The sequence below is a fragment of the Epinephelus lanceolatus genome, chromosome 12 (genome assembly GCF_041903045.1).
Source record: "Epinephelus lanceolatus isolate andai-2023 chromosome 12, ASM4190304v1, whole genome shotgun sequence".
In the NCBI taxonomy this organism is placed as follows: Eukaryota; Metazoa; Chordata; class Actinopteri; order Perciformes; family Serranidae; genus Epinephelus; species Epinephelus lanceolatus.
In genome coordinates, this window is record NC_135745.1 from 23,866,830 (window position 1) to 23,882,636 (window position 15,807).

The following is a 15,807-nucleotide window of genomic DNA, read 5'->3' on the forward strand; positions in this document are numbered from 1 at the left end:
CTGGCAGACGGTACCTGGGGAAATGAACATAGTTACAGTTTTCAGCAGACTTTTTCATCTTCATCAGGCAGCCAGATTATTGGCATTTAACAGAGTCATTATTTTGAACCATTTCCCTACTTTGAGTCTTGATGGCCTGTTTCTGTTTTATAGCACCACAAAACTGGTGGATTTGACTCGGAATTCTGACGAGTGACAGAGTGACTGAACGCTAAATATAAACTGCAAAATGTCTTTATTATTTACATAATTTCTCCCATCATTCTTCTTCATCACTTTCTGATATCTTTCTGGAACCCTACTGACTGATCCGGGGTGAACTGTCAGAGGAAGAGATATCAGATATCAGAAAAAGTTTTCCTTTACCATCAAGAGGCAAATTGTACCAGAGCTCACAGATGTCTGACACTGAGTGGTAGAAGGCTTTGTCCCTTTCAAATTCTGTATTTCTAACAAGATTAGAGAGGTTTACTTTAAAAAAATTATGATAACATATGATGTTGTCAAGATCCACTGGCTTGGATGAAAAATGTACAGTTTGAAGAGTGAACCTGAAACACTGACACATCTGCTTTATACTTGTTCACATTGTATTTAAAGGTCCAGTGTGAAGGATTTAGGGGGATATATTGGCAGAAATGGAACATAATATAATAAGTATGTTTAATTTAGTGTAGAATCACCTGAATTTAAGAGTATTCATGGTTTTGTTACCATAGAATGAGCCGTTTATATCTACATATGGGAGTGGGACCTCATTTACATAGCTCACCGTGTTGCATTGCCATGTTTCTACAGTAGCCCAGAATGAATAACCAAACACTGCTTCTAGATAGGGTCATTCGTGTTTTCGCATTTTTGCGTCAGCCACCGTAGTTAGCAGCCCCTCCGCAACGAGCAGTATCATCAGGACATATATTTCTCAATTGAAATTGCTTTATTCTGTGTTAGCCACCGTAGTTAGCAGCCCCTCCGCAACGAGCAGTATCATCAGGACATATATTTCTCAATTGAAATTGCTTTATTCTGTGTTTTTAAACGGTTTAAATCACCTGGTCCGTTTGTTTTGGAGAGGAAGAGACCTCTGCGGATAATTTGGCTCCCGGTGAAAACCCTCCTGGACATCTGGGATCTTGAGTTATCAGAGAAAAAAGCTGGGCTCACATCAGCAGGTCTCTAACATACCAAACAGTGTCAGAGAAATATTGATTTGTAAAGTGAGACTGCTTTATTCAGTGATTTTACCGATTCAAATTACCAGAACCATAAGCATGGAAGTATGAGTGCAGTGATGTGTACAATGTGTGAAATTAACTTATATATTCTCAAACATAAAAGGGAGTATAAATGAGCCTTATATCCACATAGAAAGCGAGTCCTCATCCCTGTATTCCACCATATTTCTACCGAAGCCTAGAATGAACAAGCCAAACACTCTCTCTAGATAGAGCCATTAGCATTTTTGCGTCAGCCACCATAGTTAGCAGCCCCCCTGTGACAAGCAGCATCAGAAAAACCCAGATTTTTTTTAACCTGAAACTGCTTTATTTAGTGTCTTTACCAGTTTAAATCACCAGGTCCGTTTGTTTTAGAGAGGAAGAGACCTCTACAGATAATTCGGCTTCCAGTAAAAACCTCCTGAACATCTGGATCTTAAGTTATCAGAAAAAAAATCTAAGACCACATTAGCAGGTGCTGAGCTAGTGACTCGTCTCCAAACAGCAAAGGAGAAACACTGATTTGTAACAAGAAACTGCTTTAATCAGAGTTTTTATTGGTTTAAACCACCTGGTCCATTTGTGTTGGACAGGAAGAGACCTCCTGAACAATAAAAAGTGAAGGAATTCTAACCAGGAGAAGTTTCAGCTGGTTGCCTTCAATTTTGGACAGATTTAGAAATACATATTTTTTTAGAGTAGATAGATAGATAGATAGACAGATAGATATTTATTGTCATTGCCTATAAAAAAAACACAACGAAATTTCGTTTGCAGCACCAAAATGGACGCTCTATTAAAATTAATCCTAAAGATGTTACTGTTTATTTTGAAAGCAATGTGGTTTTGTGCTGCGGAACAAGAACCTGTTGAAAATCCTCAGGCCTGTCAGGAATTCCAACTCTTAGTTTGTTTTCATCTGGTTTTGTTTTTGTCTCATCACTAACTCTCCTGTCATTTCAGAGGCCGTTTACACGTTGCCGGCTATTTTCATAAACGGACATTTCACCGTCTCCGTTTTCAAAAAGATCTTCGTTTACACTTACCCGTGTATATATACACAAGAGCATGCCAAACCTGTAGGTGGCAGTGTAACGAGAAGCTCAAGCCTTCCATGTATCCATTGTCACCATAGCAACATAGGTCGCACTTTTTACACAGGCGCAAGTCCCGGCGCATACTGTGACGTGGGCTGCCTATAACTCCGTTTATCTGCGTTTATCTCAGTTTACATGCAAACGCGCAACCGGAGTTTTCCAAAATCTCCACTCTGGCCGGAGTTTTTAGAAAGACTCGTTTTCAGAGGAGAAATCTCCGTTTGCATGTAAACGAAGGGCACAAACGAAGGAAGATGTCTCCGTTTATCAAAATCACTGTGTACGTGTAAACGGCCTCTCAGACCACACCTCCCTCTCAGCCCATGCAATCTGCTCATTACCTGCACCTGGTTTTCCCCGCCCATCTCCACACCTGTGGCTCATTCTCCCATTAGTCCTTCAGTATATATACCAGTCCATTTTCCCCTGCCCTCTGCCAGATTGTCATGTGTTCCTGCCAAGCTATCCAGCATTTTTCCCTTTTACTGCCTGATCACCTGTTTTTGGACCCTGTCTGCCTGTTTTTTGGACTCTGGATTCCCTGCCTGCTCCTTGTCGGATTTGTTTGCTGGTTTGTCTGATTTCCTGGTTTTGACTCTGCCTGAACTGTTCAAGTAAAGTGAACTTTGCCTGCAACTCTATTGCCTCATTGTTGTGCATTTGGGTTCAAATCTGTACTGGTGATTCTCACAAGGCCACATTTAACTGTCACACACCTAATGTTACATTTAATTCTTTTCCTGTACAAATAAATGTAATGAAATGGATTTTATGATAAATCTCATGATCCTGTAAATGTCATGCACACAAATCTATATTCACCAAGTCACCCCCTGTTTAAAAGTTATTTTTTATGATAGATTTTGTTATCTTAATTCAGTCTCTGGAGCATGTTTATAATAAAAAGTTTATCTGTCATTTATTATTATGAATTGATCTCTTCAATTACATCATTTTAAAATGTTGTCTTTTTTCACATGCTTAATGATTTTTTTTTTTTGTCTGTCATTTGTCTTACTTGACAATGTGAAGTCCAGGATGTCTGCCTGTGTATTGTCTATTTTCTTAATTTAAAAAAAATCCATTCCCACATCAAACTGGGGTCAAACCAGGTCAATAACCATATAGGCTCCAACATTATTGCTGCACTTCCACAAGCTGCACAGCAACCAAAACAGAAAAATATTTCCCACTTATGGAGCTTTGATGTTGTTGACAGTGTCTCCATTAGCACAGACGGAGAGCTGTGGTTGAAAGTGAAGCTTTTAACATCAGAAGGAGGTACTGTTATGACAGTAAACTGCATCTATGACAGGAGCACATAAACACCATAATTCATATCTATAAATACTCAAATCTTACATGAGTATGAAGACACGCGACTCATACCTATTAGAATATTTATCAGTAGATTATTTGAGTGTGAGTTGTTAAGTGTTGGAGAGATGTCTACCTTTTCTCCAATGGAGTGGAACTAAATGACACTCAGATTGTGGTGCTCAAAAAGACCGAAAAAAAACCTCAACAGACATCAGTACACCGTTACTCAAAATAATCCACGGGCCTTGTTTGAGCAGTTTCATGTAGGAACTATTTTCTGTCTAAAAAACTACACCTGCCAACCATATCACTGTGCAAAAGGAAGCATGCATCTACTGCTGCTCAGCCTTGCTTCCATTTTTTCCCAGTAGCCATTTGTGATATTGCAGTGAAAAAATTCCCTGCAACCGCAAAAGCATTTTTCCCATTGACCACCATTAATAAAGTGAAGTCTGTAAAACTGTTGACAGGACACCTTGAACTACAAAAAGCAGTTATGACTCTTTATATCATGAATTTTTGATCCATTGAGGTTTTATATTTGTAAAACTTTCCCGAGCCCAGAAAGCAATTTAAAAATCTGTGACGTCATCACTATGCAAAGTCTGTGAGTCGAGAGTGAACCAGTGGGCGGAGCTAATGGAAGGAACACTACTGTGCATTTGTAGTGGGCTGCATACTGAGGAAGTAAACCCAGAAAGTAGAAACTGATATGTTCCTTGTTTCTGCCAAATGAGCAGTTCCACTAGACTGAATAGGCGCCATCTTGGAGTCCGGTATCTAGTTATTATTTTACATCTTTACTACTCACTTGCCCAGCAATATTGACCTAGCTATCATTAAAATGCAGCCAAGGAGGACGCCCATGAGTAGATGCACGCTTCCTTCTGCGCAGTGATACAGTTGGCGGATGTAGATCGATAGAAAGAAAATAGTTCCTACATGAAACTGCTCACAACAAGGTCTGTGGATTATCTTGAGTAACCAGGTCATGATTTCTGTAAAGAGACATTGATGTTGAGTTTTTCAATTGACGTTGAGTTTTTCAAATCAATTTTTCTGGCACTTTGATCACCACAAGCTGAGTGCCATCTAGTTCCATTATATTGGAGAGAAGGCAGACATCTCTGCGGCCAAAACAATCTATAGATTGAAAAACAGCTCTACAGGTAAAGCCCAGTTCAGACCAAAAATTTGCGACGAGATGAAACTGTTTTAGAACATTGCAGCAGTGTGAACTGGCCGGGCTGAGCTCGACTCAAGCCGGCTGATGGTGTCACCTGCAGCTCAGCTGGTCAAACTGCTGGCAGCTGATTTTAAAGCACATCACCTGTTTCAACAGCCAGTCAGCTTGTGGTGAAGTCCGCTGGTCAAGTCAAAATGACCGCAGATGGCGTGTTTGCTTGCTGCAGCAGGTGCTCCGTCCACGTCGAGCCCTCTGTTTCAGTCCTCACAGTGTGCCGGTGTCGGACAGTGGGTTGCTGCTGCTGCTCCCTGTATGTTCTAATGCTTTGCCCACACACACACACACACACACACACACATTCTCACTGACTGTTTATTTATAATATTGTGGCGTTTTTATTATGAATACAGTCTGACAATCTGATGCTTGTTTTGTTTCTGTTTTTCCACCGTTTCATCACGACTATAAAAATGCAGCTGTAGCCAATATCTCACTATCACTATCCTCATTCATATTTTAAGAAGCTACAAATTATATTCAGCCACAAAATAAGCCTGATAATCTACAAATCAGAACAGAAGCACAGTCAGTTGTTGCATAGAGATGATACACCATCTCATCTAGTTGCATTGCTGTGAACAGGTTTTTAGAACGTTGCAGAACAGCACATTGTAAGTAGTTGCATGTTTCAACTTCATGAATCTTTGGTCTAAACTAGGCTTAAAGGAGCAATAAGCGAAATCGCTTCACCGCTAGGTTCGCTGTTGTGCACTGCCTGTAGAGCAAAACAAAGTGTGTCATGAGCCATTCCTCCCTCTACCTCTGCTCTCCAACACCCCCACCCCCCCCACTCGCCTTGTCTGTGCCGGCGAGCACCGCAGCATCTCCACAGACTATCACATCCAGACGGTTCTGGTGTTTCTTCCGCAGGCTCCACTTCACTCAGCTTCACTCAGCTGCCCGATATACCCGCTGCTTCTTCCCACATTAACCTGAATAACAAACCAGGGCTTGGTGCTCCGGTTGGATCCAAACGGAGAGCAGCTACCGGAGGCTAACTGGCTGTGTTAGCAGCTGAGTGAAGTGGAGCATGAGGAGGAAGCACCGGTTATTCCCACTTTCACTTCAGGCAGATTCACTCGCCACAGGGGCAAGGAAATAAAACCTAAACAGCCAACTTAGTTTAGCAGTTAGCGGTGTCTTTCACTCACTCTTGGTCTCTGCTGTGTTTAGCTATTTCCCTGCTTTCCTGTTAGCGTTAGCAACACTTGGCTGCCACGCTAACGCTCCAACTGAGCCGCGAGCCGGGCTCACAGTCTCATAGAGAAGAGTTGGGATGTTAGCATGGCAGCCCATTAGTGCTAACGTCCCCACGCTTCTCCGCCAGGCTCAGTGAGTCGGAACCGAGAAGCGTGGGGACGTTAGCGTAATATTGAGTAGTCGGCTGCAATGCTAACGCTCCGGGGGCCTGCTTCTCGGCTCCAGCGAGCTCTAGCGTGGGGACGTTAGCGTTAGCACTAGTCGGCTGCTATGCTAACGTTCCAACTCTTCTCCGTGGGCTCCTGGCTCACGGAGAAGAGAGGAATGTTAGCGTTAGCTCCCAGAGTTAGCACTAGAGCTACTACGGCTACTGGTGTACCTTGCAGCTCTACCAGCTTCTACCAGCTCTTCTAGTCACTGAGCCTCGCCTCCATTTCTGCAGATATATTACATTTATTACTGGTACCATCATCATTGAAGTAGGCAGGGGAATAGCTAAACACAGCCGCCAGGCTGCCCACCGGGCTACATTTTACAATGCTAATTGCAAATGTTAGCTGGGCTGCCGGGCTACTCACCTAACACAACTGTAACGCCTGACCCATTGCTGGGACAGAGCATGAACGTACATGAACGCGCAGCCGGACCGGCTTGTAAACAATGGGCTGGAGATCAACACAGAGAGAGGGTGTGTGAGGTCATGCTATACTCCAGATGAAATTACACCTCTAGTTCTTCACATAGCAATTTTTTAATGCCTTCAATCTAGAAATGATGAATTTCGCTTATTGCTCCTTTAAGAGAGAAATATGTATTTTTGATTTGGAGTGAACTCTTCCTTTAAGCATCTGAAAATTAGCTGCTCAAGGTTCAGAGCATAAAAACACACATCCACACACTTGTGAGGATGTGCTCTTGATGTCTTTATTACCATTACAAAACACCCTTAAAAGCACGACATGATCAACTTTTCCATCGAGCTCTGGTCACCTTGACAACTTTACTTGCTTCAGTTCAAATACAGCTCCCTGCATGGTTGTGGCAGCAGGGCAGACTCCTGCATGTACAACACCAAAGACAGACAGAATCAGAGGAAATCCTCTTTTGCTCGTGAGCCTTTTTTCTTTCCCTTGCTCTTTTCTGAGGAAATTTTACAGGAACCTCTGGGAGAACAGAGAGCGTGGGTGACAGAACGGCTGGTACAGCAGCCTCTCTACCACTGTTGCGGTTGTACGGACCCAAGTTGTAAAGCATGCAGATGAAGCAGCAAATGCCTATCAAATATTCATCGGGCCAGGGGAGGCAGTGCAGCTTGTAAAAGACGATAAAATAGAGGGGGCAGGAGAAGTCGCTTCTCTTTCCCTCTGATGCTCTCTCACTGCTTGTCTCTTTTCCTCCGCCTAATTCACCATCTCCACCACGCACACCTTTTTTGATGGGACCCGCAGGCTGCTTAGTCATTTAAGCCAATGTACAAAATGAATGAAGGAGCTGATAGTGATTTATGTGATTTACAGGTACTTTCCTGGCAGTATGATCTGTTCTATAATCCATCTGCTTATGAATATATCTCCTATCATGTCCCAGTATAAGGCTGATTTGGCTCAGATTGATCAGTGTGAGTGTGAACGTCTGTGAGAGGTGTATATGTAGTTGTAAATGCAGCAGGGCTGCAGACAGGCCACCTTCCTCATCACCGGCTGCAACGGGCAGCATGGGGAGATCTCTGCGGTCATCACCTTCCACTGCCATGGCAACGGCCTGCGAGTCACCCCGGGCGGGCCCCGCACGCCACAACGTCCATTTACAGTCCAGGGCTGACTGCTGATGAGCCCCGGAGAATGTCAGAGCAGACCAAGACGGACACGTGAACACACTCACGCACGACATCAAAACAGTGCTTTTGTGGCTTTTTTAAATGATCAACAACAGATGGAGGCATGGAGCATCTACAGGCAGCACAGAGTGGGATGTCCAACCTCCATCAGTGTGAATGAGTAAGAGAGGCAGGTGACACACGAATGTTCCTCTCTCTGACTTCCCTTTGTTCACATTTTCTCATATTTGTTCATATGTGAGTGTCTGCTTAAAGGGACAGTTCACCTTAAAATAAAAAAAAACATATTTTCCCTCTCACCTGTAGTGCTATTTATCAGTCTAGATAGTTTTGGTGTGAGTTGCTGAACACTGGAGATATCAGCCATGGAGATGTCTGCCTTCTCTCCAATATAATGGAACTAGACAGCTCAAGATAATCCACAGACCTTGTTGTGAGCAGTTTCATGTAGGAACTATTTTCCTCTCACCGAACTGCACCCGCTAACTGTATCATCGCACAGACGGAAGTGTGCTTCTACTCATGGACGAGAGGCTTGTGCTCATGGCAACACAAGATGTAAATATTAAAGGTCCAGTGTGTAGGATTTAGGGGGACATATTGGCAGAAATTGAATATAATATAATCAGTATGTTCTCTTTAGTGTATAGTCACTTGAAAATATGAATTGCTGTGTTCTTGTTACCTCTGAATGAGCCATTTATAGCCCAGTAGTTCAGTAGCCCAGGACGTACAAGCCAAACACTGGCTCTAGAGAGGGCCATTTGTGGGGTTTTTTCAGTTTTGTGTAGTTTTTGTGGTGGGTTTTTGTGTTTTTGCGTCAGCCAACACACTTACAATAGCAGCTCCTCTGTGATGAGCAGTGTCCGAAAAACACTGACTTTTTAACATGAAACTGCTTAATTCAGTGTTTTTACTGCTTTTAATCACCTGGTCTGTTTGTTTTGGAGAGGAAGAGACCTCTGCAGATAATTTCACTCCTGGAAAAAAACTCCTGAGCAATGAACACTGAAGGAATTCTAACCTGGTGAAGTTTCAGCCGGTTGCAATCTGCAGTCCTCACCACTAGATGCCACTAAATCCCCCTAAATCTTACACACTGGACCTTTAATGGCATCCTCCTCAGCTGAGCTGTAACATCAGCTAGCTCAGTGGTGCTTAGCTAGCAGTAGATGCACGTTTCCTGCTGTGCAGTGATACAGTTGGTGGATGTAGTTCAGTAGAAAGAATATAGTTCCTACATGAAACTGCTCACAACAAGGTCTGTGGATTATCTTGAGTAACCTGGTCATGATTTCTGGAAAGAGACATTGATGTTGAGTTTTTAAAATGTATTTTTTTTCTTGCGAACATCACAAGCTGAGTGCCATTATATTGGAGTGAAGGCAAACATCTCTATGGCTGATATCTCCAACACTCGAAGAGCAGCACAATGAGGAGCTTTGACATCAATTTTACATAATGGCCAAACATGGAATTACAACATCAGGGCTCATTACGTGATGCTATAGGGCCCTGAATGACTTTTTCCCATTGACTTACATGACAAAAAAGACGTCTGTAAATGAGTGGATACATTTTTTGAGTGTCACAACCACCACAAAAATGATTCATTTCACTATAAGGTTTTGATCCACCCTAAGACCCCGATTTCATACCGCAGAAATCAAGCTCTTTTGGCTTCATGTGCCTCTGAGTAACTTTCATATGAATGAACATAGCCTCCAAAGCTGTATCCAGTTCTCTTCATACATCTATGACTCAGCAACTCAGACCAAAACCACCTAGACTGATAAATAGCACCACAGGTAGAAGGGAACGTTTTGCATTGAACATGTCCCTTTACCTGTGTCTATGTATACAATATACAGGGTAACACTGTGTGGCCAAAAATAAGTGGACACCTCTGTACTGTGTACTTTGTTGTGTACTAGGCTCCATGGTTCCATTAAAGAAAGGTTTTACATATAATGATGTTTTCTTTCTGGGATGGCCTGAACAGAGCAGGTCTTGTGATCCCTGCAGCACATTTGAAGTCAAATTTGCATATAAATAATGCTGGTTTGTAGTGTTGACTTTTATGAGCTGTACATTATACACCTTCAGCATCATAACATAATGATGCAACAGAAGCTATAGGAGCACTCCCACACTCCTCACCTCTGATATGATACAAACATGTGCTGTAATTGTCACAAGGTTTTGATATATACATGAAAAAAGCCATCAACACTAACAGCTAGGTTTCTGATCATGAACGCCTTTACTGTATATGTAACTCCTCCACATTCTGTCATATCTGCAGCAACTAAGATGAAGGTGAATATACTTTGGTTTCTGGCTGCCTGAACACTGCAGCATTTACAGTATCATCCACTGCTGTGTTTACACAAGCCTCTCCATTTGATCGCCTTTCGTGAAGGACGAGACAACAATACAATTTATCCTCTGCATTGCTGACTTAATGACTGTCTCAGCAGAAGGGTCTGAGATTGTCATGAGCAGACGCAGCAACATGGGCTTCAGTGTAGGTCTGTAATGTGCATCCTATGGAAGGTGTGAGAGGTTTACAGAGAGGAAGGCAGAGAATGTTTGATTTCTACTTCTATGGGAGCCCTCATTTTCAGCCACATGAAGCTGAAGGGCACCACTACCTCATGTTCTCAGTATGACTAAAGGCATTCGTGTTTTCTTCCAGGTGAGTTGTAATTTCTCCATGCACTGTGAACACAAGTATAGTATGTAGTGTGTTAGCAGGTTATGTAACATCACTGTCATGTCTTTATTGTTTTTGGCTTAAATGTATGCTGCCCCGCGACCCGGGCCCAGCTAGAGGGATAGAGGGAATGGATAGAGGGATGGATGGATGTTAATTTGTACTAATCTGCCATTAGTAGGGATGCATTGATCCGATATCTGGATTGAATATCTGCCCCGATATCATCAAAATAGATGGATCTGGTATTGGAAAATGCAACCGATACCTGAGGCAATCCTTTCCCTTTAAATCTATTGCGACACGAGCTACGTCATACGTCATGGAGCGAAGGTGAGAATCTGCTGTGTGGAGGTATTTCACACTATTTCAAGTGTGCTGCCTCGGTTGGAAACGCCGCGCTACAGTGCCCTCTTGAGTGGCGAAAATGAGAGGATGTGCCCTATCAGCTTCCCTTTTGAATGATGAAAACGAACGGATGTGCCCTTTTGGCTGCCCTCCTGTCCCCATGTCATGCAGCAGGTGCCCTTTTTTCCTTTCGCCCCTGCCCTTCAAACATCCTGAGTCCGTCACTGGTTTATAGCTTTTTTGGTCACCTCTTTTCAGGTGGAAAAATATAAGTGGCTCAAAATTTATTTTAATCTCCACTAATCTGCCATTAGATATAGTGACATTAATGTTTCTTAACTTGCTTAAAAAATTAAAAAAAAACACCCTCCAAAACCTTTTACACCTGTCTTACAGATGAAAAAAAACTTACTGTAAGAAAATGATTCTGGTAAAAAAAATTTTTACTTATCAAAACTGAAACAGATTTTTTAAAAATTATTTTGACACAATAAATAAATAATAAATCACCTTATAAAACTTTTTTAGACTTGCCTCTTGGGGCCTTCATACACTTCTTCTTGGGGCCTCCATACGCTTCCATTTGTATTTTCTACATACTTGTTTATAGTTTTAGTTACATAAGTTTCAAAACACAAATGAATCTACGGAAGTGTATTGCATTCACTTGACAAATTAAAAAAAATCTGTTTTATTGGGTAATTTTTTCTGTTTTTCTGAGTAATTTTTTATTTTTCTGTTTTTCGGTGTAATTTTTTTTTCTGTTTTTCGTGGTAATTTTTTTCCTGAACGAGGAGACAAGATACTTCAAAATCTCGCGAGAAGCTCCCACGAAAAACAGGAAAAAAATTACCACGAAAAACAGAAAAATAAATAATTTACTCCGAAAAACAGAAAAAATTACTCAGAAAAACAGGGCTTTTTTATTTGTCAAGTGAATGCAATACGCTTCCATATGAATCAACCATAAAGATCCCAACACAAATTTTTGAAATGGTTCAGTCCTCTGTTACTGTAGTGTAGTGGCACTAATGTCTATTTACATTTCAACCATTGCTGCTTAATCCTCCTTTGTCTTTGTACATCTATTCCCTGACTTATTTTGTATATTTTTTTTATCTGTGATTTTTTTTTTAAAAAGATCTTGTGTAGTTGCATTTCAAATTGGGAGGTGTGTATCACTGTGGTATTTATGTGGTAGCCTATATATGTAAAGATAATGCAGTGCAGTCTGAATTTGGTGCCCAAAGTTTACTTTACTGTCAAGTCGAGTCCCTTTTAACTACAAAGCCCAACCTGATATCACAAATCTCACATTTGCTTCAAGAGGCTTTGCAGTCTGCACAAACATATGACACCCTCAATCAAATATAAGTGCAATATTTAGATGTCCACATACTTTTGGCCACACTGTACAAATAAAAAATAAATTCCACCTTTTTATAGCACAGTTATCACACTATTCTACTTTCAGCTTTAATGTAATCGACAGACTGCTCCTTCGTCCTCCTCACTGACAGCTCTTCATCATCAACACCACCACCACCATCCTCGCTTTCCTTCCTACGGGCGCTACTTTCAGCACCGGACAGCTCCCGTCTTCCCCACGCTCCGCCCACCTCCAGCAGACTGGCAGTAAGAAACAACCACACACACCGGTGGGCGACACTTTAGGTGGCCTATTAGGGTTTTATTGGGAGGGACGGAACTTCAAGAACAATTTGCTCCGTTCCTCGTCATCCTACTCCTCTCACATGGATCTCTCCGGGAAGGAGTAAGAAGGAGGCGGCGAGGCGCTCGGTCATAACGTCGCTACATGTGAATGGACTGCGGACTGATGAGGAGTCACTGTTGTTTCTGTGTGAGTTAGGAGGCTGGAGGCTGCGTGGGTCAGATTGTGGTGCTGTGAAAACGCAGAAGAAGAGAGGGAGAAAGTGTTGTGAAGATGCACAGGATGAGAAGTGGGAAGCCTGTGTCGTTTCCAGCATGAGATCCAGGACAGTCTCCGGTGCTTTGGTTATGCTCGCCACACTTTGCCAAGTGCTTTCTTCTCTGTGCCTTTAAAGAGGAACGATATGGCTCTCCTGGTCGTCCCGCTGCTCCTGCAAACAGGACTCGTGTTGGGATCAAACTACGGGTATGTGGAGTGGTCGGATAATGACCGAGAAGAGAAGCACCCACCGGTGTTCAGCACCCAAAACATCCACAGGGAGCCGCCCCACCACCCGACCTACTACCCGGTACCATACACCGAGCGCGCCGTGGTGGCGCACAAAATTGAAGAGGACCTGCCGAGGGTGGTGACCGCTTTCCTGCACACCGGGGACTCCTCAGCGCTGAGGCAGGTCAACTGCTCCCGGAGGTACGAGCTGAGCAGCCTGCGAGGCGGCCTCCACGTCGCCTCTCACTACTCCCTGCACAGCATCCTGGACACTGTAGCGCATGCCACAAACTTCCTGAACATGATCCTGCAGGCCAACAGGTCCCGGGAGCAAACCCCGCGGAGGGACATCCACTGGTACCACGCGCTGGTCCAGAGCATCCTCGAGGGGGACCCTAAAATCCACAGGGCGGTGGTGACCTTCCACGCGGACGCGCCGACGCCGGGCCCCCACGTTTTCCTCCAGGCGACCAGAACCGAGAAGGAGGTGGTGCTGCAGGACCTCTCCGACTCCGCGCACCGTCACCTGAGGAGCAGGAGCCCGGAGTCCGACTGGTACAATGAGTTCAGGGACGGGAGGAGACCGCACACGCACAGAAGAGTCCCGGAGGCGTTAGGCACCGGGAGTGGAAGCTACCTTCTGGACAAGAACCAGATCAAGTGGTCAGCACCGTACCTGGAGTGTGAACACGGGGCGTTTGTGCCATATTGGCTGCTCACCTTGTCTGCTGGCTTCTATGGACTGAAGAGCAACTCTGCGCCAGAGTTCAGGTGAGAGGAAGAGAGAGGGAGAGTAAAAACATATAGTTTATGTTTTATAAGTTTTGTGACAGAACTCTTTTTGTACTCAAAAGTACATTCAAATGTTTCTATTTGATATCGCATATATTAAGGTAGGCATATTACAGATGGCAGGACCATATCACTTATTTAACATTGAAAATTTTAGAAATTCTTTTTTGAAAGAAAAATCTCAAGCAAAGCAAGTTTAAGTATAAAGCTCCCTATGATACACCAAGGTTATTCAAAGTGCTTTACTGGCAAAGGATAAGAAAGAAAATAGAATAATGAATAAAATAAATGAAAGCACATTCAGGATTAATGACCAAATAAAGTACCATAAAACTGATAAATAAAAAGCTATGGAAAATAGAAAAGTCTTAAAAAAGAATTTCACTGCTGGAATGATTGACTTAAATAAAACTGGGCTGTCTATGCAGGAGAAAGATGCACAAATCTTTGACACTGGTGCTACATGACCAGAGAAAGCAGAGAAAAAGGGGCTGTGGGATTTGCTTTTGCTCACAAGGGTAGAAAACCTACATCTACTAGAATGCACTGCGCTGCACCGGACCAATAAACACTCCTGCTGGTGACTGATGTAACAAGAGCTTGGATGGTTTTCGCAGTTGGGAGAAATTTCCCTTGAGGGCTTTCTAACAGAAAGGGATCTCTTGGTTAAGGTTGGAAAAAATATATGGTTTGGGTTAAAATGAATCGATTTCTGTCAGAAAGGGTTTTCTCAAAGAAAGCCTACAAGAAAAAAATTCTGCCATGTGCACAGTTTTCTACAAGAAACAAATATGGCGGCCAGCAGGTAATAAACATCTCTATTTACAGTTAAGCTGTTTGATCTCATGATTTTCAGCCTTTGTTTTTACAATACAGGAAGCTGTGTGGCACCCAGTTCCTGTACACAAAGTCTTTTATTACAGCCAAACAGTGCACTAAAATATATTTCTGAAGACATTTTACAAGAAGAAGAAGAAGAAGAAGAAGACATACTTTATTGATCCCCATAGCAAAATTCAATTTTTCACTCTGTTGTCATATACACACAGGTCTGAAATACACACACATGCACAACAGCTTCCAGTCCACGCTTCATACTTGATCTGGACGTAGACTTGAGCCGGTGAGCCTCTGGTTCCCAACTCAAGTCCATATGGACTGAGCTACTGCCACCCCAAGATGTAATACAGGCAGTACAATAACATGATCTTGGTTTATATTTGCTTAGTCTTGTCTAGTTTTAGAGTTTGGTCTGAGATTGAGAGGGAGAGCACTCTCTTGATCCGCTTTCATAATTAATTATTTCGATGTGGCAGGCATATGACAATGCATAAGTATAATCTGTAGTTCAAGCAAGTGAAAATCTGGTTGAGCTGAGAGATGAGCAGGGAGATCTGGATGCTGGTAAGATGGAGGGAAGTTTACCACCGTTCATTTACACATAATACCCACACTGTTATGATACAAAGCTGATTGAAAATTAGCAAAGTGTCCCTTCAAGCTTAGTTTTAAAAATAGCTACAGCAAAATGGCTAAAAGCCATTTCAGCACATATGGCCTGAACTCCGGGCACCACTAACTGACCAGTCCCTGCAGATCTGAGAGACCTACCTGGCTTGAAATCAGCAAACATATCTGCAATATATTTTTGGCCCAGACGATTAGATGGTCACCCCTCAGACCAGGGGTCCTCAAGGTTTTGAAGACTGAGTGCTATTTTAGGGAGCCAGCATATGATTGAGGGCTGCACAGGAAGAGGGCACCTTTTTTTCCTTCACTGTTTCAAGACCTTTTTAATGACGTTACTAACATTTTACAAACACTATAACAATTTCAGTGATATAGCCTACACAACACTATTACATTCTAGTTA

The 15,807-nt window shown here is 42.7% G+C and overlaps 1 protein-coding gene across 1 annotated transcript in view; it reads left to right on the forward strand.

Moving 5' to 3' along the window:
* Window positions 1–12,092: 12,092 nt before the first annotated feature.
* Window positions 12,093–15,807, forward strand: part of gpr158b (G protein-coupled receptor 158b) — a 139,801-nt gene continuing 136,086 nt past the window's right edge. Inside the window, exon 1 of the mRNA XM_033649587.2 lies at window positions 12,093–13,913. Within this exon, the coding sequence (XP_033505478.2) occupies window positions 13,057–13,913 (857 nt within the window). The 5' untranslated portion in view covers window positions 12,093–13,056. The remainder of the gene's footprint in view (window positions 13,914–15,807) is intronic.